Here is a 24,688-nt window from a genome sequence, read left to right on the forward strand (position 1 = left end):
TTTCTTTTTTTGTTTTCAATACAACGAGAGTACTGGAAGGTAGAGAAGAACATCCACACACACGCACACACACACACAGAACCTTCAGCTGTCGCAGGCGGCCTTCCTCCCTCGCCTTTGTGTGATGCGCGGGAGAGCGACACAGTATCTGTAAAGAGACGCAGGGACCAAAGTAACCCCCGAGGTGGGCCAGTAACACGCGAGGAGGAAAGTGGTTTAGCGTGCGCTCTTCAGTCGCCGTTCACGGGTGCTACAGCGATGCCGACTTCTCTGCTGGCAACTCTCTCTCCCTCTCCCCCGCCCCAAAATACTTTCGTGCCTCGCATCTCCCACCACCACCATCCCTTTAAAAGTGTATCGAGCATCCCCCCCTCCCCCACCCCTCCAACTGCGATACTGACTCGGTCGTCGTCACACAGCACCACAACTTCCATGCCGAAGGGGGCGCACCTCATATGCATTCCTACATACATGCCACCCTCCCTCCATTCTTGCCTTTGCTTGTTCTCTGTTGAATGTGTGTGACTGTGTGTGGCTCTACCCGTCTGTATCTCCCACCCACATCACATTTATCATCATCATCATCATCATCTCTGTGCGCGTGCGGAGGCTGGAGACACACACACACACACACAAAGAAATCGAGGAGGGGGGCGAACAAAAAAAAAAGCGCAGACCGCGACCCCACACCCCACGTGGTCCCCCTCTACGGTGCTGCTGGAAGGTGTACATAATAACAAGGGAGTACGGGGAAGGAGGAGTGCATTGGGGTGCCCGGATATATTGCCTACATGCACGCGCTCTTTCCGGAACACGCTCTCGGAAACTGGCCCATCCCTTTTTTGCCTCGGTCCTCTGTGCAGCTCGCATGGCGTCTGCGTCGCCCACGCCGCAGCGTCCTGATGGTGATGTAGAGGAGAACGCTTGCTTGGCGGTGAGCGGAATGGCACCCACGGACAAGGGCAATCGCACCTCGCTGCCCCAAGTTCGGTATGTGACCTACGCCAAGCTACCCTGCAAATCTGTGCCTGGGCCTCCGATCGCCGGCTTACGAGCACCACGACCGCGCGCTGTGGAGCAAGTGACTGCGGTCGCGGGCAGCCACTCATTGAACCTGCTCCCTTCTTCTACAGCCTTTGCCTCCCAGCCATCTTCGTCAACAGCAGAAACGGCGAGGCCAGCATCGCCGCCACCCCTACCGGCCTCGCCACGTACCCTCTCTGCCAACGAGAGAAGTGACTCATCCCTTCAGGCGGCACAGCAGTTTTTGTTCTCCTCCGGGGCGTCGCTGCTCCATTACGCCAATCCATCTCTCTACCTCCCTATGCGCAGCGGTGCAGACACAAGCGGAGGCAGCAGAGGCACCAACACCAGCTGCCTCGAGGAGCTGAGTGAGGAGGGCCAGCGCAACTTGTTGACATCCACCATGGCCGCAGCGGCACTCAAGGAACGGTATACCGGAGTGAATGCCGGCATCGCCTCGGGCAGCAGCAGCAGCAGCAGTACCACCACCACCACCACCACCGGTGCCAGGGGTGGTGGCGTGGACTGGAGAAAAATAGACTGGGTACGCCAGCAGTGCCGGTACACGGGCGAGGCGATGTTGAAGTCTCCAGTGAAAGAAGCCCCACATACCAAGGCCGCTCTGCGACGGGAAAATGCACCGCCCTCGCCCTCGGTGTCCTCATCCTTCTCTGGCACCATCGCCGCCCCTGGCAGCACTGAAGCAGGAGAAAAGTCGGTGGGTGCCCGCCTTGTGGAATCCCTGCTATACCCTTTCACACCGTCAACCGCCTCATCCGCGCATGCGTTGGAAACGACAAGGACTTCAGCGGACGACGCTGCCGCTGAGAATGTGGTACCGCATGGGGACGGTGTCATGACTTACTTGCTCTACTGCAAGCCCAAGAATGGCGGTTATGCCAACCTCGCTGGGGGCTCCACGAGCGAAGCGATTAACCCCGATCCCTCGCGCTCAGCTGTGCCCATTGCCTCTCCCTTTCTCCCTCCAGACCTCATACCCACGGCCTACTGCCCCCCACTCACCGAGATTGAGACCACCACAGTATCCGAGGACGGCCTCACTTCCACTGACGCCGGAGCAAAACTCGCTGCGCCTCCGGTGCCGCACCTCCTGCTGCTGTCTTTGGTTGTCTACGAAGGCTCCTTCGTGAATGGAAAGCGTCATGGACGAGGTCGTCTCACGGCGTACGGGCGACTGGTATTGGAATGCAACTGGTCAGAGGACGTGCCGTCTCTGGTGGCGCCGTTGTCCATCGCGTCACATGCAAGGTCTGAGGAGCCTCCGGCACCGACGCTCTGGAATGTAGACGCGCACGTGTGGACACCACCACCCGCAGCACCACCAGCACCGCCCTCCACACTCAATAGTCTACGCCCGCGGCGAGCGCACATCACAACCAAGAGTGTTACCAAAGCGAATGAAGCGTGCCAATGTTCTTGCTGCGCACCGTCGGGAACGTGGTCGATAAAGGTGACTCAGGCGTACATGGGTTCCTTGATGCTGGCGACGGTGGCAAGCAAGAGGCTCTTGGCTAAGATGGAGGCATGCATGGGAAGCTCCGCCGCCTCTCTCACGGCGAAGGCAGCGGCAGGCGCGCACTATATCGGTCTTCCTGTCCCCCGCCCTCAGCCCCCGTCAGACCGCGCTGCCTCCTCCGACGCCTTCCGTGGATTGGGCTGGGTGAACCACGTGGTGTTCCTCCCGAATTGTTTTGGCGAAGCACACTTTCGAGCAGACAGCGGCCCAGTGCGCTCAGACGCTCCCTCCGCATCACCTGTGCGGACCGTATCTGCGCTTGGGGGCTCCTTTCAGCCCCCCATATGGGTGCCTGAGACCTCCGCTGCGGCGGCGGCGGCGGCGTCACTGAGGTACTCGACACCTTCACCGCCGTCTCTTTGCTGGCAGTACTGCGGTCAGTGGTCAGCCGGCCTTCCGCACGGCTTCGGTGCAGCCGCCGAGCGGCTCACTGACCCCACTGTAGGCACAGTACCACCGCACTACCCTTGGCGCTCGCTCTTCTTAGGGCAATACATGAGTGGGAAGCGCTGTGGGCCAGGAACCTATCACGGCGCTCAAGGCAGTGAAGCGACAGGAGTAGTCGTGTGTGGTACATGGCCCCGCCACGACCAATGCAACACGAATCCAGCTGCAACTGCGGCCGCCTCTGAACATCAAGAGCAGGGGACGGCGAACATCGTTCTCCTGCCCGTTTCCAGTGCAGGGGTGATTTGTCCCACGGACTTCGAACCAGCAGACACTGCCTCCTCCCCACCTCCACCGACGCTCTCGTCCTCTTTTTTTTCGCTTCAGGGTGCCTGCTGGAGCAACAGCGACGCGGATGACAACAGTGGGTGTAATGCCTATGGCAGCGGAGGGGGATCCTTCCCGGCGGCAAAACTGCGACAATCTGCTGCGGCGCTTAGCGGCATGTGGGAACCACTCTTCCGCGATGTGGACAACGTTGTCACGCGCCAAAGTCCTTCACTGCCGCTCGACGCTGAAGAGTCTGGTGGGGCGATCAGCAACGAGCCTGTAGGGGACCAACTGGCAGCCTCGGACGCCTCCCCATCGCGCAAGGTACGGCTTTGGCGACGGGCGTGTAGTGTGATGGACAACTTTGTCACCTGTCCAGAATTTGACGTGGCACTCCGCACATTCCAGGCAACCTTTGCGTTTATGTATGGTACGAACCTGGAAATCGGAACCGCAGCAAAAGAAAAAGCAACGACACCCTCCTCCAAGCCCGCAGCACCTTCAACACTGCAAAATGCGATGCCGGGGCTCCTTCAGCGCCTCGAGAACGCGGTGACTGTCGCCTTGTCATCGTCCGCGACGTCGTCCATGGGGTATCCGTGGTGCCCGGCCCACTCCTGGTGTGCGATGGCGCATCTAAGAGACCCCATTGAATCTTCGACTGGCACGCAGGGTAGCCTCAGCTATGCTGGTTGCCTCCACGCGGGACTGGCAGACGGCGCCACGCATCGTCACCCCCCACCCACCACCTCACGTCTAGGCACACCCCAGTCCAGCGGCTACACCAGAGCCGCCTGCTCGAAACGAAGCACAGTAAGGACCTCACTGCGACCCCCGCTCAGCGCCGTGGCCGCCGCTCTCGAACCGTTCGCAGCGGCTCACACCTTTACCCACGCCGTACATGCCGCGGCCGCCTTCGTCTCCTCCCTTCGCCTGCGGCTTCTCTCCTGCTTCGCCACCGATCCGGACCTTTGCGAGGTAGTCATGGGAGACCGGGAAAGCGAGGAAAAAATTCTTCAGTACTGCTGGCATATTGTCTTTGGATGCGTAGGGTCAGTACTGGTGAAGAAGGCGACTGCAGTTGCAGTAGCTGATGTGGGCCTCGTTTGGAAACTGCTCGGACTCAGGAGCGAGGGAGGCAAGAAGGAAACGCTGACAGACTACTTCGTGGCCCTGCGCCGGTGCCGCTCTCTAGCGAAAGCGGACATGGTGGAAATGGCACACAGCGAAGTCTACGAGGCGCGCGATGCAGACATCCTTTCGCCGCTGAGCCAGTGCGCCGAGCGTCTCGGAGACTTGCTGGGGCTGCTGACGGGAGCTAGATCGTGCTCCTCCGCACTTGGCACGCCAACCCACACTTTTTCCAGCGAGTTGCAAAAAATGACCACTATCCTCTTAGAATTGCATGCATTTGTAGGCACAAAAGAGGACATCAGCGGTGCTGCGACTATCCCCACAAACCCTCTGGCCAGCCCCGGGCTAGAAGACCCAACGGCGACGTTCACATTGGCACAAAGAGAAGCGCTGCTTCGATGGACTCTCTTCTCAGCAGCCGTAGGCCACCCCGCGGTTGCCTCTATTGCATCGCATGGCGGGTCAGGGCGGCACCCGTTCGCATTTCTTTTGATTGCCCACACGCTGCTCAGTGGTCAAATCACCCCTGTGTACCCCATCCTGATGGGGGAGGGCAGCGCCCGGAACAACAACAGCAGCGGCCACCCCTCACGGCACGATCTGCTGCTGCTTCTCAGGGACATCGGGAGATCCACAATGGAACTGATGCACACCTTCCCCTCCGTTCGTGCGTGGGCGCCCCTCCCCTCACCGCCTGCGCCAAAGCCCTCATGGACGACGTCTGTGGTGTGCCCACTCGACACGTTAGCACTGAAGTTGGAGTACGCGCTCAGCCCTTGCGCGGCCCTGCACCTCTGCGTATCCTCCCCCCCTCATCCGATCAGCGGCGCCGCCGTAGGTGTGGCATCACCCTTGGAGCCGGGCGGCAGTGAGGGTGGCTGCCCTGACGCGACTGCAGAGATTCGGCCGTGCCCGGGTGGTGCACCGAAAGCCAGCACGATCTACATCAACCTGCAACACCTCTCGCACGAGGCACTGCAATGGTGTCGGCGTGAGCTCACGGAACGCCTCACCGTGTCACTCCTGGAAACGCGTCTTCAGCGCTACTGGAGGCGTCTGCCGCCGAAGGTCGCGCAGCACGCCAGTCGCAAGCATCATCCTAGAGATGTTGATGGAGCCCTGGCGCCTCACCACCACGACACACCTCCGCCTTCCCCGCTGATGCGGTGGTTGCTGGTTTGCCTGCAGGGAATGCTGAGCAGTCCGCTTCTTCCGCAGGCCCTGGTGAAGCCGTCTGGGGGCTCTACCCCAGCAAAATTCGACCTCGTGCAGTGTCACACCCCTCAGGCCTCTTCATCCTCACTTGGGCACGCCGGCACGACCGCACCCCGGACTCGCTACACCTGGAAGAAATTTATCAGCGCCGTCTTCTTCAGCGATGCAGAACGAGAGGCATGGTCCTCCACACAAAGCCCCACCAAGACCGCCGCCACACAAGCTCTGTCCTTGATGGACAAGTGCTATGTAACCGCTCTCGCATACACGCTCCACGAGCTGGCTGGCATGGAGCTAAACCTCGAAGTACGCTTTGTGTTTGAAGACGAAGAAGAGGAAGAGGAGAGAAGTACTGAGGCTCACGGGCAGGATTCGAGAGAAGCAGGCAGTGTGGGTCATCGGTCTCCTTTGTTGGAGTTGGCGGGGTCTTCATCACAAATGGAAAACCTCGACCAGCTGCATAGTCGACGCAAAAATATCTTCCTGAGCTCTTCCTCGTTCTCATCCTCGGCCTCTCTGTCATCACCGAGACCGAACTCCGCCCAAAGTGGTGGCAGCCTGGAGCGCGAAGGCTACGATGCGCATACCGGTGACGACAGCCCTACAAGTGGTAATACTAGCCATCCCAAACGCTCGCAGGGTGACAGGCCTACTGCGACCACGACAACGTGGACGCGTCGTCGTCCCATCTCACAGGAAGCGTCGCGATCCACATCCGTCCACGCATCACCTCGAGATAGACCACTCAAAGATAATGAGCGCCTGCAGCGTCAATCTGCAGTAGGTGCCGGTCCTGAGGCGTCCCCCTTGACAAGCGGCCCTGTGGGGAAGGAGTGGGAGTTGGTGTTAGTGCTTCCACCTGGTTCTCGGCACGACAGCGCCGAGCAAGTGACGGCGAAGTCGCACCATCCCCCATTCTTTTCAACTCTCACGTGGGAGGTGATGGAGCAGGTGTGCTCGAGAGTGCATCATCAGCTGCACGCCACCACACCACCCAGCAATGCAACGGAAGACGAGAAGCGCAAGAAATCAAAGGCAGTGAAAGCCAAACGATGACCACCAAAGGGGGAGGGGAGGGGAGGGGGGGCGATATGGACGGAGGCGTGGGTGGCGCGGAGCGCAGTCATCGCATCACGCGTCTCGGCCTGGAGGAGACCTAAAAGAGCCGCAGGAGCCAATAAGCGCGCGGCCTCGCTCTGCCTCGCTCCTCCCTCTTACATGTCCAAAAAAAGAAAAAGGCCCGACGCACTAATATAGCACGCACGGAGCAGCGAGTAAACCTATTCCCGCGCACATGCACACGGTCAAGCAAAACGCAATAATTTGTCAAACATGGAGGAAAAACAAAGGGAACTCTACGGTTCCTCTCAGAAAGTTAAACCTCGTCTCTTGTCTGTCGACAATCTAACAATCCAAGTAATCACCATCATTGGGGCACGTTGTGGCTCTCCTCTACCACGATCCCCCTCCCTCCCTCCCTCACCCCCTACAGAGGAGCATTGCGATATGGGTAGGCGGTTGTGCATAAAACCCCTCTCTTTCTGGTTTGCTTCTACCTCATCTCCTACCCACCCCTCCTCCAGTGCGTGGGCATCGCCTTCCTCTTTCTTGCTTGTGATTTTGTTGTTGTTGCTTTTGTGTTCAACCTTTTTTAGTGGATAGAGTGAAGGACTAACTCACACACACACACACGAAAAAATATATACCCGTGGTTTTCTCGTGCATTGCCGGTCTGTGCGAGTGTGTGTGTGTATTCTTTTCTCTCGATCTCCCATACGTTTCCTCCGCCCACACGCCGTGGCGGCCCTCTGCGCTGAGATTTCTCTAGCGAACCCATCAGACCTCCAGAGGGATGAACATCACAACGGACAGCAGCACCTTCATGCAGACAGATGAACACGTAAGTCAAAACGCCTCGTCTGCTTCAGCTGCTGGTGTGCGGTTCACCATTAACCAGCATAATATCACCGAGTCGCTCAACGGTGATCTCAAACCCGGCAAGCGTGAGTCTCTCGAAGCCATGGACGAAGAGATGACCAACACGTACGATGAGCAGCAGGCAGGTGAACCGAGTCTGACCACGTCAAGCAGCAAGAACACCTCCACAAGCGTGGTCAGATCTTGCTCGCACTGGAAAAACGGTATCCTCGCTGATGCTGCAGCCGCCACAGTCACGGATAGCCGCAGAGCGCTAAGTGATGAGGCTGGGCCCCCCGTGGTGAACTGGACACGTCCCACCTCGCATCCAGGACCTTCATTCACCTTGGGCAGCGGAACGCCGCGTGCAACCGTCCCGGCCCAACTACTACGCCAGCCTGAATCTGCGAATACGAGTGCCGCCTTTCCTGGGGACTCTTCGCAGACTCTGGAGACCACCACGCCGACACCACGCAGCAACTTCACTGGACCCGGCGGTCCAGGTCGCTCTGGCACTTACGGCTGGGCAACATACACCCAAGAATCTCCGCACCCCTCAACTCCACCACCGGCCAACGCGAGTGTGCTTTACGCCTTCTCTGACAGCTACGCGATTCCGCACAGCGCTGCGGCCAATGCGCCATCATTCTCCACCGCCCACCCGCCGATCCTCAGCACAGGCACAAAGTACTCCGCTGTGCAAGGCCCCGCGGGAGCCCGCCACCAAGAAGTCCTCGGTAGCCAACGTGGACATGCGGCTGCTCAATCTGGCTCCCTGGCAGCCGCTGGTATTGTCGCAGTGGTTGACCATTCGCTGCAGAGGAGCGACGAGGAAGAACACGCGCGGCGGAAGCGTCGCTGGGGTGCTGCCGCAGCGGTGGCGAACGAAAACGGGAACCGCGCGCGCCGCGGCCGTCGTATCGATATACGGGGCGAAGCGGTGGTGGAGTGTGAGGAGCGCTCTGACGAGGACGACAAGGACGCGCGTGAGGCTGATACGGAGAGCAGCTACTCGGACGAAGACAGCTACAGCTACAGTTACAGCTACAGTGGTAGTGGTAGTGAGGAGGACTACGAGTACTACGAAGAGTTCTATGAAGAGGAGGTGGAGGAAGACGAGGAGGATGAAGAGGAACCACGCATTGACTTGATTGACGGCAGTGGTCACGGTTACACTTTGCACGACATTCTGTACGGCACCCCAAAAGCCGGTGTGAACGCCAAGAGAGACTATAACAGAGACTTCAGCGAATCCGTGTGGTCAGGCACCCAGGGCCGCACGGAGCCGAGGAACCAGAGGAAGCACTCTGCGCGCCGCAGCCATTCGCATCATCGTCATGGCAGCAAAGAAAACCGTAGTGCTGTGACGCCGGAACGCGTAAGTCGACATCGCCACAACAAAAACTCAGACAGAGCTCACAGGGGAACAGATGGCGAGGATTGCGCGAACGAGCATCACGCCGCGACCGGCAAAAACCACAAAAAAAGTGTATATGAGCATGGCGAGCCCTACACCGAAGGCACCTTCAAGGCCTCGAGGAAGGCCAAGGCGCGTGGTCACTACGGAACCAAGACCGATCTCGACGGCTTTATCGAGCCCAAAGCGACTGAGTCGGACAGCGAAGAGAGCGAGGCGCGGAACGAACCGGTAACAAGCGCTGCCCCAGATGGCGAGGGAACCCCATTCGCCTCCTACTCTTCAAGCTCCACCGACTCGGAAGATGCCAGTGACGACTTGGCCTCGACCCTCGACAGTCACACGCGCCGCAGGCACCATGAACCTTTGAAAGAGGCGAAGAAGAAACATCGTCACAACCATCACCGCAGCGGTGCAGCCGCCAGAAGCCTCCGTGATGCCGAGGAGGAAGAGGGCAGTGCCGAATCCAACGTTTCTGAGGTGCAAAACGCGGCTGTCGCGAAGAAGCGCAGCGCCAAGGCGCTTAAAAAGGCATCCGCGGCGCCGGCGTCCCAGGATGGCTTGGACCCTGAAAGTAACGAGAGCGACGACAGCAGTGACGAGGAAGGTAAGGAGACGGCACGGATCGCCAAGTCTCGAGCTAAGAACCGCGGGAGCGTCATCGACGAAGAGGAACCTATCAACGCGTCGTCACGACAGCGGCGCACGCCTTCGGGCGCGAAGGGAAAAAGAAAGGGCGGTGACGTGAAGGACGACGTCAAGGCAAACAAAGAAAAGAAGAAGCGTGGCTTTTTCAATCTATTTAGCTGCCGCTCGAATGACACTTCGGGCGTCAAGGACAAGAAGGGGAGAGATGTCCGTGACACCAAGGACGATGCGAAGAAGAAGAAGGAGAAGAAGAAGGGCTTCTTCCGAAGGATCTTCGGCTCCTCGAAGGCGAAAAAAAATCAAGACGTCGAGGAGAAGCAAAAGGTCTCTCCCAAGAGAAAGAAGTCCGCCGACGCCAAGAAGAACGGCCTCTTCTCCAAGCGCGCCCGGTCTTCAACGAAGACCGATGATGTGGGGAAAGAGGAGGACTCAAAGCACCACGCGACACCACGATCCGAGAGTCCAGAAAATCCGAAGTCCAATAACCCCCAGTCGAGTCACAAAAACCAGGGGATAATGGACGAAGAGGCCAGCTCTGGCACGCCAACGCCGAGGACCCCACCCATTAATGGGAAGCACCGCATGACTGAAGCTCCGTTGGATAGTACTTGGGGTGCAACCTCCCCTTCGAAGCCAGAGAAGCACGAGACCGAGTTGAATATCATGGTTTCTATAAACGCATCACATCCGCCGACTCCAAGGCCCACGCCAGGAGGGGCTCGTCAGACGCGCCACACACACACACACAAGGCGTCCACGGGAGCGCAGAGCGATGCAATCTCATTGCCTGCTAGTCACTCACCCTCCCAAGTGAGGCCCGAGGACGCAAAGGGAATGGCCAAAAGCAGCGAGCTGAAGGCGTCGACCAAAGCCCATACGCACCGAAGTCACCATCGAAATAAAACACGCGCCCCTCAGAAGTTGAGGAAAAAGAGCCGCAATGTGGACGGCGGGCGCGCAGGCCCACGCAGCACATGGGATGACGTGGATTGATCATTGAAAGTTGACCTCTCCGTTGATTTGGTTTTCTTCCCCCCCTCCCCTCCCCCCCCCTCTACCCCCCTCTCCCCCGTCACATATATATATATGTATTTATTTATATATATATATATATATATATATTTGCATACCCGACAGAGAGAGAGGGGGAAAGGAGGAAATCATTAGACAATGGGCGAATGTGGCATGCGCTGTCATCGCTACCTGCCGCTCCTCTTTGCTTTCTTGTGCTGTGCTGTAATAGACAGCTCCACTCGCCAGCATACACACGCACACACACACACATATGTACACATATAGATGCCTTTGTGCGTTTTCTTTTATCGCTGGTAGTTTTGTTGGTATACTTTTTTGAGTTGTTGTTGTCGGTAGTAATGATGTGCCGGTGTGTGTGTGTGTGTGTGTGTGTGTGTGTGTGTGTGTGTGTGTGTGTGTGTGTGTGTGTCGTTGTTGTTTAGATTTTCGTTGGTTATTTACTGGACAGTGCTGCCAGGCTTTGGAAAGGGCAAAGCGAGAGAGAGAGAGGGGGGGAGAGGGGAGGAGGGGGGAGGAAGAGGGAAGAAAAAGCAAGCAAGCACTTACCCCTATGTGGGTGGGTGGGTGGATGCTACTCTATACGCTCTCCCATCCCTCCCCCTTCTCTTTTTTTTCTTTTCTTTATCGGCTTCCTGTATCGTTTTTACCTCTCCCCTTTTTAGACGCTCATGTTTTTTTCTTCCTTCCCGGTTTGAAAGGAAAGGAGGAGGATCGATTTTTTTCCGTTTTTTTTTTCTTTGCTTATCCCCTTCTTGTTGTTGTTCTGGGCTTCTTTAGGGGGGAGTTCTATAGAGATGCGGCTGTCACTGCAACCGCCAACCTGTCATGCTCAGCCCCACCATCACCGCGACTGTAGACATCACTTCAATCTCCATGGCACGTCTCCCCCCTTCCTTCTCTTCGAATGGATCACGTCGGCGGCTGTCTGTCACGTGCACCACGCAAAAAAAAAAAAATGCAGGTGCACACTAGCGAACGTGCGTTCAGGTGACACTCTATGGCGCCTCCAGTTGGGCACGGCTGTATGAAAGGCAGACCTCTACTAAGGCTAAACTTGGTATGTGTAATTGTTCAGTTTGAGAGATCCATCGTCATCTTTTTTTTTTCTCTCTCTCTCTCTCCCCCCTCCCACCCACCTCTCAACTCTTGCTGCAAACTAGAACGCTCAAGCGAGTATAGCGACCCTTATTGTTGTTGTTTTCAAGTATTTAAAAAAAAAAAGGTAAAAAAAAAACTGGGGGATGTAAGTCACTGCGTCGTCTTGGTGCACTCTTCGTATGTATATGCGTCTGTAATAACAGGCGAAAGCTACGTGACATCTGTCTTGTCATGCATCCACCTCTGCACTGAGCCCCGGGGAAGAAAGGGGGGGGGCGATTAGAGCAACTAAAGCGCAGCCTTGTGGCTCCATCCTTACCTCTCCCAACGACTGCCATCCTCTATAGTGTCCCCTGCTCACGAGCAATGGAACGTGGGCATTGAGCAAGCGATATCATGGCCTGCCCTTTTATACAAAGAATCCCATAGGCTGGAACAAATGAATACACCTTCCCACCCCATACCGCACCTCTCTGCCTTCTCCCCACTCCCCCTCCCTCCCTCCCTCTCCGTTCCTCCCTCCACACACACACGCACACACACACACAAGCAAACAAAAAGAAAGAACATATAAAAGACATTTGCATGATTGTAAACTGCACTGATTTTCCAGAGGCATCAGAAAAAAACAAAAAAAGGTCGAGACAACCGCAACGTCGTCGACGGCGACGATAATTATAAGGCCTCCCATAAAAATAACCAGCCAAAGTGGTGGGACATAAAAACAGGCCAGCAAGTCTGTGTGGTGTCGGCCGAAGAGAGGGGAGGGATCCGGCATAGCCGGTATTTTTTTTCTGGTGTTGCTTTGGGGGGGGAGGAGGAGGAGGAGGAGGAGGGAGGGGGGGTGGAGGGTAATGTGATGGATGTTGGCTACTACTACTACTACTACTACTACTACTCTCGTCTTCTCTTATCGGCTTTGCTCCCTCCCTTTATTCGTGTCTCTGTGTGCGCGTGTACTCCACAGTAGCGAACCCACACGCCCTCCCCCCCTTGGCTCCTATTTAATCGTGTGAGCGCTGACAAAACAGCGCCGGTACAAACACAGACCCTTTATTTATTTTTTCTCTCTTCACCTCTGCCATTCCGCCTCATCGCACCCCCGCCCTTGACCGCCAGTGTGTGTGTGGGGGGGGGGGTCTCTATCTCCTCTTCCACGCCTCACACCTCTTTGTGTGCTTTCCCCCCAGAGAGACACACACACACGCATCACCACCACCACCACCACCACCACCAAGCGCTCTCCTTTTTTCCATTCTGTTTTTTTCCTATGCCTTCTGTAAATCTTGAAAACGACTCACTCGCTGCCTATTTTTCGTGTGTGTGTGTGTGCACACATCTTTCAATACCATCTAATCACATCTTTCTTATATTCTACTGTATCTCACTCTGTGTATGGGTTTGTGTCCACCTGCCTCGCCGGCTCCTCCGATTGTCTTGTCATTGGAACCGCCTCTCCCTCCCTTCCTCCCTCCTTCCCCTCCCTTTCCCTTGGGTACTTTCTGTTGCACGCCGCCTCCACCTTGAAAAGATTTTTTGTGTGGGCGCCTCCTCTCTCCTTCTTTCCGTGTGTATGTGTGTGTGTGTGTGTCTCTTTACGTTGTCGGTGGTGAAAACACAGCAGCCCCGCCTAGCGCTCTCTGGCTCCTCACCCCCCACCCCCTCGCCCTTTTTCGGAAATCTCACTGACTCCTCTCCCCCCTCCCCCCTCTCCCTGCATCACTCTTGAGAATTCACAACTTAAAAGAGAATGCAGCAGATGCACTGGACTGCGGGACGTGGCCAGTCGTCTGCGCCTCAACACTCACAGTACCCTCTCCCGCAGGTATCCACCCACGCTAGTAATAGGCACCACCACCACCACCACCAGCAGCAGCAGCAGCAGCATGGGACTTCGGGGGTGGCCACGCCCGGCATGGGCGGCAGCGGTGCGGGAATGCACCTCTCCTCAGGTGCCTCTGCTGGCGCAGCCACCAACCACGCAAACGTACACAGTAATACCTTTTATAGCTCCCGCTTCGCGCAACCCGCAGGCCCACAGCAGACCGGCCATCACCAGCAACAACAAATCCTCTCCGCCTCACAACAATCTCCTGGCGTCCAACAGCAGCAGCAACAGCAGCAACAACAGCGGTCTCCCCAACCGCTACCAGGTCCCAATCCCGGCAATGTTGTGAATAGCAATAGAAATGGACTAGACTCGAGCGTTGCGCTCTCCGGGCGCGAAGCACCAGCCATCACCGGCGCAAACTCTGCTGCCGCCGCCCACGCAAGCTCTTCCGTTGCGGGGGTGTTCTTCAGTGGTACTCGTACCAATTTCACGGACTTTTGTGCAGCAGCAGCAACAACAGCCACATATGGAATCGGCGCCGGCGGTGTTGGCTCATCGGAGGGGCCCAACGCCAATGTCAGCAGCATCCTCAGAGATGCCAATGATGAGGAACTGAACCAGCTATTTCGGGAACTTGAATGCTCTGTAGACAGTCCACACTCGTTGGCAGTGCTGCGAGATGCCGTTGACGCCATCGAAGCACGGGCGCTGGCCAACTTCGATCCGCTCTCAAGAGATACGTTTCTGGAGCAGCGCATCCGCGATGTCTTGATAGAGCTGTCACGGACGTCGAACGAGCGCTCCTTGTTGCTCGCCGTGAACCTCATAGAAGCGCTCATTCCGATCGCCTACACGAGCCCTCACTCCAAGTACACTCGCCTCTGTCGCAGTCTTTCGGTGCTGCGGCAGAGTGGGAATGAAAAGGCCGCCAGAGAGGCGCAGCGGGTCTACAAGCTGCTACTAGAGGCGGATGCACGCTACCCGGGGCCCGAACCGCCCCTCAAAGCCTTTGTCCAAAAAGAAATCCGTGAAAGCTGCGAGCAGGCGCTCTTGCAACTCCACGGCCGCGTGCAGCAGGCTAAAGCGGCCTTCCCCGCCCAATTCTTTTCCGTCATGTTGGGCTGCGCTGCCACTGCAGAAGTGAACCCGCGCTATATTTCTGGTCCAGCCCGTGCGCAAGCGATTCAGCTCGGCATGATCCTCACGGGCAGCCCCGACGCGCTTCTCTGTAAAGCCGCCTACGAGTGTCTCGTGTCCATCTTCAGAAACACAAGCAGCATGCGACCCAACGAGCTGGTGCTAGAAAATAGGCGCCTCAGTGACGAGTGCATGCGGACGCTGAACGCGAGTCATCACAACGAGGGCGACGTGGTGTCAGCGCTGAAGACGTTGCACGCGCTCCTCAGCAGCCGTGGGCTCTCGGCAATTGACAGGCAGGTTATGCCGCAGCTGTGCGTGCTAGTGACGGAGCAGCACCGAGTCTCCAAGTCACTTCCGGTGCGCAGCGCGGTCTGCGACCTCGTGCCGATCATTGCACTAGTAGACATTTCTTCTATGCCACGACGCACTACGTACTGCGCCATCATCATGGAGCCCGTGAAAAATGTGCGCGATGAGCGCTTCAAGGCACACGAGCTGCACAACGTGGCTTCCTTCGTTCGCAGCGTCGGGTACGGTGTATTTGACCCGACAAATCGCACTAACCTGGAGTCGATCCTTCACCGCTACATCACCCGTTCGGAAACGCAGGAGGCGTGCTGGTCTGTCATGGCGGCCATCTGCGCCTCCTCAAGATCAGCCAGTGGATACACGGCATCCCCGGCGCTGGCCGGCGGACGCCGCGTCGACGGCACAACCACATCGACCGCACCCGTGAGCCCCACGACGCAAAATGGAAATCAAGACGTCACTGTGACGCCCGCCTTGAGCGAAGCGCGTAAACATTCGCGGCTCTCCAGCCGCGACAACGTAGCGGCCGCCATCCTCTCCCAACCGCACCAGCGGTGTTTTTCGTTGAACGACGACGACGACAACAGCAGCGATCGACCAAGCGTCCTACCCATCTCGGCTGCAACACCCTCACAGCGGTCTCCAGGCATACGCTCCCCCACTGTCTCCCCTACCTCGCCCAGCGCAGCGGTCTTCAACTTTTCCACAGCCAGTGCGAACCACACCCTGACGATCGACGACATTGTGCAGCACTGCCTACCGTTTCTTGCCCACGCCGTCTTAACCCAATCCCTAGTCGACTCGCTTCGGGTGATACAAGCATCATGTCCGCATCTGCGCACCGATGTGCAGACAGTTTTAGACAAGCTGGTGGACAAAGTGCTCAAAGAACCCATCGCGCTCTCCGCAATGGGGGCTGCCGCTCTGCCGCCGTCTACGGCTCAGCTGCCCACCTCCACTGCCCAGCAGTCAGTAATCCCCTCCATCCACGCCCGCGACTGTGGCGACGGCAGCGTCAGTGGCCCGGCGAACTCTGCAGTGGGTAGCGTCCCTTGCCCAGGGCCGTGTAGCCCGCCTGTGAGTGGTGGGCCCGCGGGGCAACTCTCTCAATACTTCCGGCCAACCGAGAATGCGGCTATCCACCGCAGTGGGGGCAACATGAGCAGCCCGCCCCCGTCTTCGCCGATGGGAACCTGTGCCAGCACTCGCCCTCCACCATTGGGGAGCAACAGCTTTCTGGGCCCTGGCAGCGCCTACACCGTCGGCGGCGGAGACGCAAACAGTGGAGCCCCCTACGGCGCTGGGGGATCACTTCGCTACTCCCCGATCAACGCGTCGGTCGGCGCACCCTTTACTCCTCTGACGCACACGCCGCCAGGTGGCGGAACTGCCACAGCCGCACAACCTCCACTGCTCAAGAATGACCTGACGGTGGCCCTGAAGGTGTTCGCAGAGCGGCCCGTAACGTCGGTGCAGCATTTGCATGATCTTAAAAACTCGGTGATCACCTTCCAGCGTCACGACGACCCTCTCGTGCGGCAGCAAAGTAGCGAGACGATCGTGTCGAGCCTACAGCAGTGGATAGGGTACGCGAAGGAACACAAAACCTCTACGTACTCCACACGCGTTACAGAGATATTGGAAGCGTATATGAAGAACGTCCTGATGGAGGTGGACCGCCGGTGTGGGCTGTACGAGATTACACTGCTGGCGAACGCCACAAACCTGCGCGCCTTCTTGTCTGAGCAGCGCATCCTCTCCTCGCTTTTGAGCTTCCTGAACAGCACAACCCTCGTACGTGAGAAAACAGTGGAGCTGCTCGTGGCCATCACGCAAGACTCCAAGCCCTCCCCCTCTGTTGTGGCAGTGCAGCAAAGCCTGTACGTTACTGTCGAGTCGTGTGTGGTGGTCCTCGAGTACACGAACGACGTGGGCATGCTGCTGCGCAGCATGGCTGACTTGCAGACCTTTACTCGACTGTGCATCCGCCCGCTCAACAACCACCTCGGTCGCATCTTCTACGCCTTTCGCAAGCGTCTCTTAGAAGTCAGCGTGCCGGACGTGGTACTCCTGTTTATCCTCAAGACGCTCGAGATCATCCTGCAGGCTTTGGCAAAGGAGGAAAAAAACATCTTGCAGTACCAAGACGATGTCCTAGAGCTCTACAACCCAGTCGTGGAGATACTGAAGCAATCACCCTCGCCGACGCTGAGTCATGCTGCCATCAACGTTCTCGTGTATGTGCATGATATGTGCATCCCAAGCGCCTCAACCGATCTGCGCAAACAGCAGGAGCTGATCGCCGCACTCACGCACGTCTATACCGGCAGCTCCTGCACTGTCGCTGAATCGCTGAGCATGCTGACGCTATTTGGTCAGCTCGGTGCGATCGATCCCTCTGCGCAGTCTGTCGCGACCCCTGCGAAGAAAAAGGAGGAGGTTGTCATTCAAGATGAGGCCGACCTGGAGCTCACCTACGATTACACGGTGATTGTATACCGTACGCTGAGTCGCATGCTGGACGCGTCTCTGTCTGATGCCGTCTGCTCTCAGGCCCTGCGCACTCTGCTCCAGTTCATCCGCTTCACACAAGACAAGAAGGATCTTGTCGGCGGCGTTCACGCCGTGCGGGCGGTGCTACAAATCACAAAACGCGTCACGGATAGCCCAGCTCTGCGAGTGGAAGCGCTCCACGTCTTGGCAGCCGTTACCGCCATGCGACATGAGCGTATTGCACGCCTCATGCTGCCCGAAATCGTGGTTTTACTGGAGCAGCTGTGGACCCCGAAAGACCGCCCCCTCTTCCGCGCTGTTCTGGAGGTGGTGAGCGCGCTGAAACCCGGCAAGCTCTCCGGCAAGGAGCAGTCAGAGTCATGGGCGTGGCTGTACCCACGGCTAGTGGACGTGGCGCTGCAGGACCGCACCGAGTCGCGCGAGTTTTGTCTGCGCGTGGTGGAGATTGTGCTTAACGCCAGCTACATTCCCCCGCACTGCATCCCTGTTGTATTCCCAATGCTGCTGCAGTTTCTGCAGCAGTCCGACCAGTTGGTGGATGTGCGCAGCCAGTCCCTCTGTGCCGCCGTGCACATTGTATGCGAACTGAAAGCGGTGCAGTTTTTCTCGTCGCTTCTACACAGCATCTCCACCCTCACACGGCACTGCGAGATGAATCAAGACCTCGGCCCACGCCTTTCCACACCAGGGGTGCGGGAATCGCTGAAGGTATTGGCGGCGCTGCACCCCAGCGGCCGGAACACAATCAAGATGCTGCGTGACCGCATCGGCGAAGGGGAGGAGCGCATTCCGAGCACGGCCGGATCCTCAATATTTAGCAGTGTAGGCATTCCGCCGCCTAACGTCGCGAGCCTTGCCGGCGGCGGTGCCAACTCCTCCATACTTGCTGTGAGGCCAGAGACTGGCCACACCGGAGGCACGGCTGGTGGCGTACTGGGAATGGCAGCTCTAGCAAGTTCAGTGGCTGGCCCGCTCGTCGGCGGCTTTGGTGACTCTACTACGATTGGTGGCACTGCAGCGGGTAGTGGGTCATACCTGCTGCGCACAAATGTGACGGATACCTTTGCAAGGGCTGAAGAGGAGGATGTGTCACCGAGCCTTTGTGTCGACACAACGGGACAAGAAATCGCCCTCTTTATGAAGCATGTGGAGCTGGGCTTCCGCCTCAAGGAGAGCAACCTTCGGGAATGGTTCACCGAGTTCCAGAAGTACATCATTCTTGTTTCACCGCACCCGGCGTTCCGCATGATGGTGGATCTGCTCGACAAGCACGAGCCCCTACGTCGTGGGCTCTTCCTGCCATCGTTCAAGTGCCTTTACGAGTCCCTATCAGCGGACCAAATAAAGAAGTTGAATGAGATGCTGACCCTCGTGCTGAACTGCTCCGACCACGAGCTGTCGAGCAAGTGCCTGGGGCTCGCCGACTACCTCGACCACAACGAGCCGAGCCTAAAGCTGGAGGTGCTCGAGGCGGTGCGGTCGATGCGGCGATCAGATTATCGCCGCCGCAGCAACTCGTCCGAGAACGGGTCACTTCTTCTGCGCAGCACGGAAAGCAGCACAAACAACGTTGTCTCGCTGCGCAGCCGCAACTCGGTGTCAGCAGGTCCTCCAAAGGGAGAGTTTGCAACCTCCAGCGACGTTCCCGCCAATCAGCTGCACATGGAAAAAGCACGAACACGGCAGGGGACTAGTCCTCGGCGCAGTTCAAAAAACTGCGCCGAGGCAGAAGGCCATAAGGCGGTGACGTCAGGATCCGGAGCAGGCGATGGCGACTCAACTGCACCGGTTTGCACTCATCACAGCGCCAGCAGACACCGCAAGAACTCTCGCGGCGATGTGGACATGTACGAGTTCGCCTCTTTTGACGGCGAAGAGAACGAGGAGACCGGGTGTAGACGAAAGCAGCTGCCCTTCATCACATTGACGAAGGCACAGACACAGGCCCCTGACGGGGAGGTAGAGCAGTGCAGCAGCTCGCCGGTGGACACGCTTGACGGAGCCGATAGCGAGGGGAAGACCGAGAACGCAGTGGACCCGGTCAACCCCGGCCATCCTCCTGGTGACGTGCTGGGTGTAGCGGGAGTACATGTAATGGGAAGCTACAGGCCCCTTGTAAACTCCGTTGTGCGTCGCCCTGGTTTGCACGGACCGCAGATGCCGACGTCGTCCACCCAATTCCACAACACGAGCACCTCTAGCACTCAAAGTACCGACTTCAGCACAGACAGTCACGAGACCGACATGTATCCGACTGGGGCACATATCCCGGCGCAGCCGAACATGCTCTTCTCGACAGAGGACATTGTCCGTGCTGCAGAGCGCACCCGCATGTACGACAAGGCCATGAGCTACCTGGAGAACCGTCTGTTGGCCATGCTCAAACTCTACCGATACACAAAGATGCCACGAGAGGTGATCCACAAGACGGTGTGGCCGCTGGCGTGGCTCTACAGCCAACGCGAAATGCAAGACTCTGTCGTTGGGCTATTCCGCGCCATCCGCTACGAGGGCGGCGAGGACCAGGCAGGTTTCGGCTACGAGCTGCTTTGCTGGTGGAGCAAGGCACAGCACACGTATGCCAGGTCCATCACAAAACAGGCGATGCGCGATATGACGGTACCACCGCACATACTGGAAGGCTACGTTCGCACTCTCACTCTGTGCGGTGAGTGGAATCGAGCCTATGATGTAGCCATGCAAGTCAATACACGGCCGGAGGCGTACGTCTCCTCGACGGTCGCGCGCTGCGGTGCAACAGCGGCGTGGCTGCTCGGGCGGTGGGACGATGTGCAACACCTCGCGGAGCGGCTTTCTGCCTCCGAGCGGCACACGACATCACTGCGTCTCTTCTTCCTCAACGGTGTGGCGCTGAAGAAGGCCATTACTGAGAATAGCAGCGGCGCCTACGACAATCTGCGCCACATGATCACACAATCAAAAATGGTGATTGACGAGAGCCTTCGCACCCTTCTCCCGCTCAGCTACACCCACGCCTACGAGAACTTGACGATGCTGCAGCACTTCACCGAAATGGAAGAAATGATCGACTACTGTCACTGCCACTCCGCCAAGGGCCGGCAGCAAATATGCGAGCGGTGGAACAACCGCTTCCGCTTGTTGAAACCAGACTCCCTGCAGCCGAGCCTGCGCTCCCTGATGCTACACTCACTCGTCCTCAACACAGGCGAGATGGCGGACATGATTTTGCACTTCTGCGAGACGCGGCAAGCGAGCTACCCGCAGCTGACGGAGTGGGCCATGCGCTGGCTTCGTCACGGCTCCGTTAGCGGACGTAACAGCGACGACAGTAGTCCGAGTGTTGTATCTCCGGTGTCTCCAGGGCACGTTGAGGGCATCGCAGCGGCGACACTGACATCGGTGGACAAGAATCCGAAGGTGGTCGTCGGGTTCATCACGCATCTGTGGAATCAAGGAAAGCGACAAGTTGCCGTTGAGTCCATGGAGATGTTTCTGCGCGACTGCGGCAAGGACCTGGAGGAAAGCAACGCTACGTGCTACGGTGACGCGCAGCTGAGGCTCGGCACGTGGAAGCAAGAGCTGCACGCCGACTCTTTCTGGCAGCGCGGCTTCCGCGACGAAGAACTCGGTCATTTCCACAAAGCCATCCGTGCTGTCCCGTCAAGCTACGAGGCGTGGCACAGCTGGGGCCTTATGAACTACCGTATCCAGCAGCGTGATCACAACCTCTCTCCAGAAGACCAGCGCACCTTTGTGGAGGCAGCGCACCAGGGATTTGTTGGCGCCATCTGCCGCTGTATGGACTCCCCTGAGGCACTGCCAGCGGTCATGCGTCTGCTGCAGCTATGGGTGATCCATAACGGAGTGGACCTGCTAAAGGAAACGGTGGCCGACAGTATATCGCGCATTCCGATCGATCACTGGGTACAGACGATTCCACAGCTGATTGGACACCTCAGCAACGACAGCCACAACATTCGCGAAGTTATCGGCATGATCCTGCGCTCTCTCTGCGAGGTGCATCCACAGGCCACCGTGTTTCCGCTCCTCGTGGTGATGATGTCAGACTCCAGCACCCACAGCAGCACCACCACCAGCGGGGATAAGGTTATTGTGGCGCGGAAGCAAGAAATTGTACAGGACATCATCCAGCACTGCCCGAAGCGCATCTTCCACGAGGCCGAGGAGGTAGCGAAGCTGCTTGTGGACGTATCCGCCATACCCATCGAGAAGATTCGCGAGAACCTGAGCCAGGTCGCCGCCGCGTGGAACCCAAATGCAGAATATGAGGAGGATCCAGAAGAGGTGTACCGTCGCCTGCAGAACACCCTCGACATCTTCCATGCTAACAGGCGCCACCTTCTCTTTACCGTTGGTGACATTGGTCAGTTTGTGCAGATGGTCATGGCGGACGATCGCAACGGTCAGCGAGAGAAGGCGGCGGGGGTGGTTAGCCAGCTCATCGAGGAGATCTCAAAGCACGTGGCGGAGAAGCTGGGCCGCGAGCCGCAGAAGGCGATGGAGCCGCTGCTGCACTTGCGCAACCTGTCCGTGGCCGTGTTCGGTGAGTATGACGGCCGCTGCCGCGATCATTATCCGACAATCGCGTCTTTCAGTTCCAAACTGGACGTCATCCCGTCGAAGAAGCGGCCGCGTCGCATCCAGCTGAACGGTTCGGATGGCTGCCTCTATACATACTGTCTGAAGGGAAACGAGGACATCCGTATGGACGAGCGTGTAATGCAGTTGTTTGGCATGGTGAACGTGCTGCTGAGCCACACTCGCTTGCCCAGCAGCGCCTACATCCACCGCTTCCCTGTCATCCCAATCAGCTCCAACGTTGGGTTGCTGGGCTGGGTGGAGAATGCAAACACGATCAACAACACCATCTGCAACTACCGCACCAACATCTCAAATGTGCGCACGCATCAAGAGTCGAGTGTGCTGCGCGCGTACGTGGAATCCTTCGGCAATTGGGACAAGCTTAGCCTTATTCAGCGCTCAGAGATTCTGGACTTTGTGATGCAAAGTGAGCACTGTGAGGCTGTTGACGTTTCTCGGGCAATGTGGCATCGCGCCAACACGGCGGAGCAGTGGCTCGATCGCCGCACCGCCTTCACGGTGTCGTTGGCGACCATGTCCATGGTAGGCTACGTGCTTGGCCTCGGTGACCGGCATCTTGGCAACATCCTTATCTCCATGTCCTCGGGCAAGATTGTGCACATCGACTTTGGGGACAGCTTTGATGTCGGTCGGTTGAGGCACGCCCTGCCCGAGACAATTCCATTCCGCCTGACACGCATGTTGACCAACGCAATGGAGGTGTTTGGCGTGGACGGCATTTTCCGGGCCTCCGCAACGCGCACGCAGACAACGCTCCACAAGAACCGTGATAGTATTATGGCGCTGCTCTCCGCCTTCGTCCACGACCCCATCGTTCAGTACAAGGGCAAGATGAAGAATATCATGGAGAAGAGCCGGTCTCCGCAGGACATTGCGGAGCGCATTCGTCATAAATTGCGAGGAATGGAGATGGCGATTAACCGCAACAAGGTGACCATTTTCAACACTACACAGGACAGCTGCCGCCGGCCGGACCTCTTGTACATGTCGACTGCCTTCGACGACACTGCAGTGCGGACACAGTCTCTGGCAATGACGCCGGAGGAGCAGGTGAGCTTCTTGATTGACGAGGCGACGCGCATCGACAACTACACGACAATGTACTTTGGCTGGGGCCCGCTGTGGTAGTGGCGCCAAAGAGACCGGGAAGCACATCCGCCTACTGATTTTGCCCCCTCAACCGCACGCAGATCCCGCATTCCCCTTTTTTTTCCAGGTTGTCTTCGCTTTTTGTTTTGTGCAATGTGGGCCTTTGCCTCGATGTATCTGTGTGAATTACTTCTTCAATCTCACGGGCTCCGCCTCTTTTGTCGCTGTTGTTTGCGGCTCCGGTAGTGTGTGGGTGGTGTTTGTTTTTTTCTACGCTTCTCTATGTGGGTAGGTGTGCGTGCGCCATTTTCTTCATGCAACTCCAACGGTTCCTTCATCACTCGTGTACCATTCTGTGGCTCTCTTTCGCACGCCTCCTCGCTATCGCTCGCTACTTTGGGAAGGGGGGGGGAGGGGGGCGAAGATGTTCTTTACATTTGTTGTTCTGAGAATGTCCTCTTGCTTTTCTGGCACCGTTCTTTGTGCCATCCCCCCCTTCCCTCCCCCTGCCCCCCCCCCCCTTACCCCTGCATGGGAGGGGGGGTGGGGGGCCTTCTCAAGAAAATATTGTGTGCCGTTATGGTTAGTCTATATGTTCACAGCGCACACCCCATACGCGGCTCCCTTTTTTTTACTCTTTGACGGCTGTGCTTGTGTACGTGCGTGTCGTTGTCGCTCCAACACGTGGAGGGGTCATGTCGGCAGTAGCGTGTCTCCGCACTTTTAGCCTAGCTATCTTTCCTCATGGGATGTGTGTGTGTTTGTTTCTGTGAGCATATGTTTGTCTTTTTCGGTCCTCTTCTTCCCCCCTCCCCCCGTCCCGCATCCACGATCGTGTCTTCCTCTGCTCTTCACCGCCCCATACACACACACACACACACCTCTAGATTGCAACGCTCTTTTCCTTTTGGGTGGTGGCAGTGCGGGGGGGAGGGGGGAGGGGGAGGAAGCAGCCTTTCTCTTCTCCCTCTTGATGTGTGTGTGTGTGTGTGTGTCCCTCCCCCTACAAATAGAAAGATAACTCAAGAAAAGAGTAGGTAGAACAACAGACAAGCGAAACAAAAAACAGCAAAAAAAAACGAAGGCCTCTAATGCATAAATAAAACCGCTGCCCCCTTTTTTGTCGACTTGTTGTGTTTTTGATCCTTTAAACTTGCTCACTGCCAACAAAAAAATTTAATTTTTTGATGATGATGGTGATGATGATGGTGATTATGATGATGATGATGATGATGGTGATTATGATGATGATGGTGATGATGCGCACGTGTAAATACACGCCTTTGCTCACGGAAGCCACTATAAACAAAAAAATGGAGGATGTCACGGACACACACAAAACTAACATATATGTACATACAAATCAAGGTGTTGGGGAGAGGGCACGAAATGTGGAAGACAACTCACCCCTCACCCACCCACTCACAGCCCTTTTTTTTTAGGGGGTACGTATCTCTCC

At 57.3% G+C, this 24,688-nt stretch overlaps 3 protein-coding genes across 3 annotated transcripts; all 3 read left to right on the top strand.

Annotated features, from left to right (window-relative positions):
- Window positions 1–1,324: 1,324 nt before the first annotated feature.
- On the top strand, window positions 1,325–6,682 carry JKF63_05979 (uncharacterized protein; the record flags this gene model as incomplete). Its single annotated transcript, XM_067901932.1, has 1 exon — window positions 1,325–6,682. The coding sequence occupies one exon, from the start codon at window positions 1,325–1,327 to the stop codon at window positions 6,680–6,682; it is 5,358 nt and encodes a 1,785-aa protein (XP_067757638.1).
- A 796-nt stretch (window positions 6,683–7,478) lies between these two features.
- JKF63_05980 (uncharacterized protein) lies at window positions 7,479–10,601 on the top strand (the record flags this gene model as incomplete). The annotated part of the gene is made up of 1 exon (XM_067901933.1): window positions 7,479–10,601. One exon carries the CDS (start codon window positions 7,479–7,481, stop codon window positions 10,599–10,601), a length of 3,123 nt encoding a protein of 1,040 aa, XP_067757639.1.
- Window positions 10,602–13,491: 2,890 nt separating this feature from the next.
- On the top strand, window positions 13,492–23,268 carry JKF63_05981 (uncharacterized protein; the record flags this gene model as incomplete). Its single annotated transcript, XM_067901934.1, has 1 exon — window positions 13,492–23,268. The coding sequence occupies one exon, from the start codon at window positions 13,492–13,494 to the stop codon at window positions 23,266–23,268; it is 9,777 nt and encodes a 3,258-aa protein (XP_067757640.1).
- Between the last annotated feature and the right edge of the window lie 1,420 nt (window positions 23,269–24,688).

This window comes from Porcisia hertigi, chromosome 20, assembly GCF_017918235.1.
Source record: "Porcisia hertigi strain C119 chromosome 20, whole genome shotgun sequence".
In the NCBI taxonomy this organism is placed as follows: Eukaryota; Euglenozoa; class Kinetoplastea; order Trypanosomatida; family Trypanosomatidae; genus Porcisia; species Porcisia hertigi.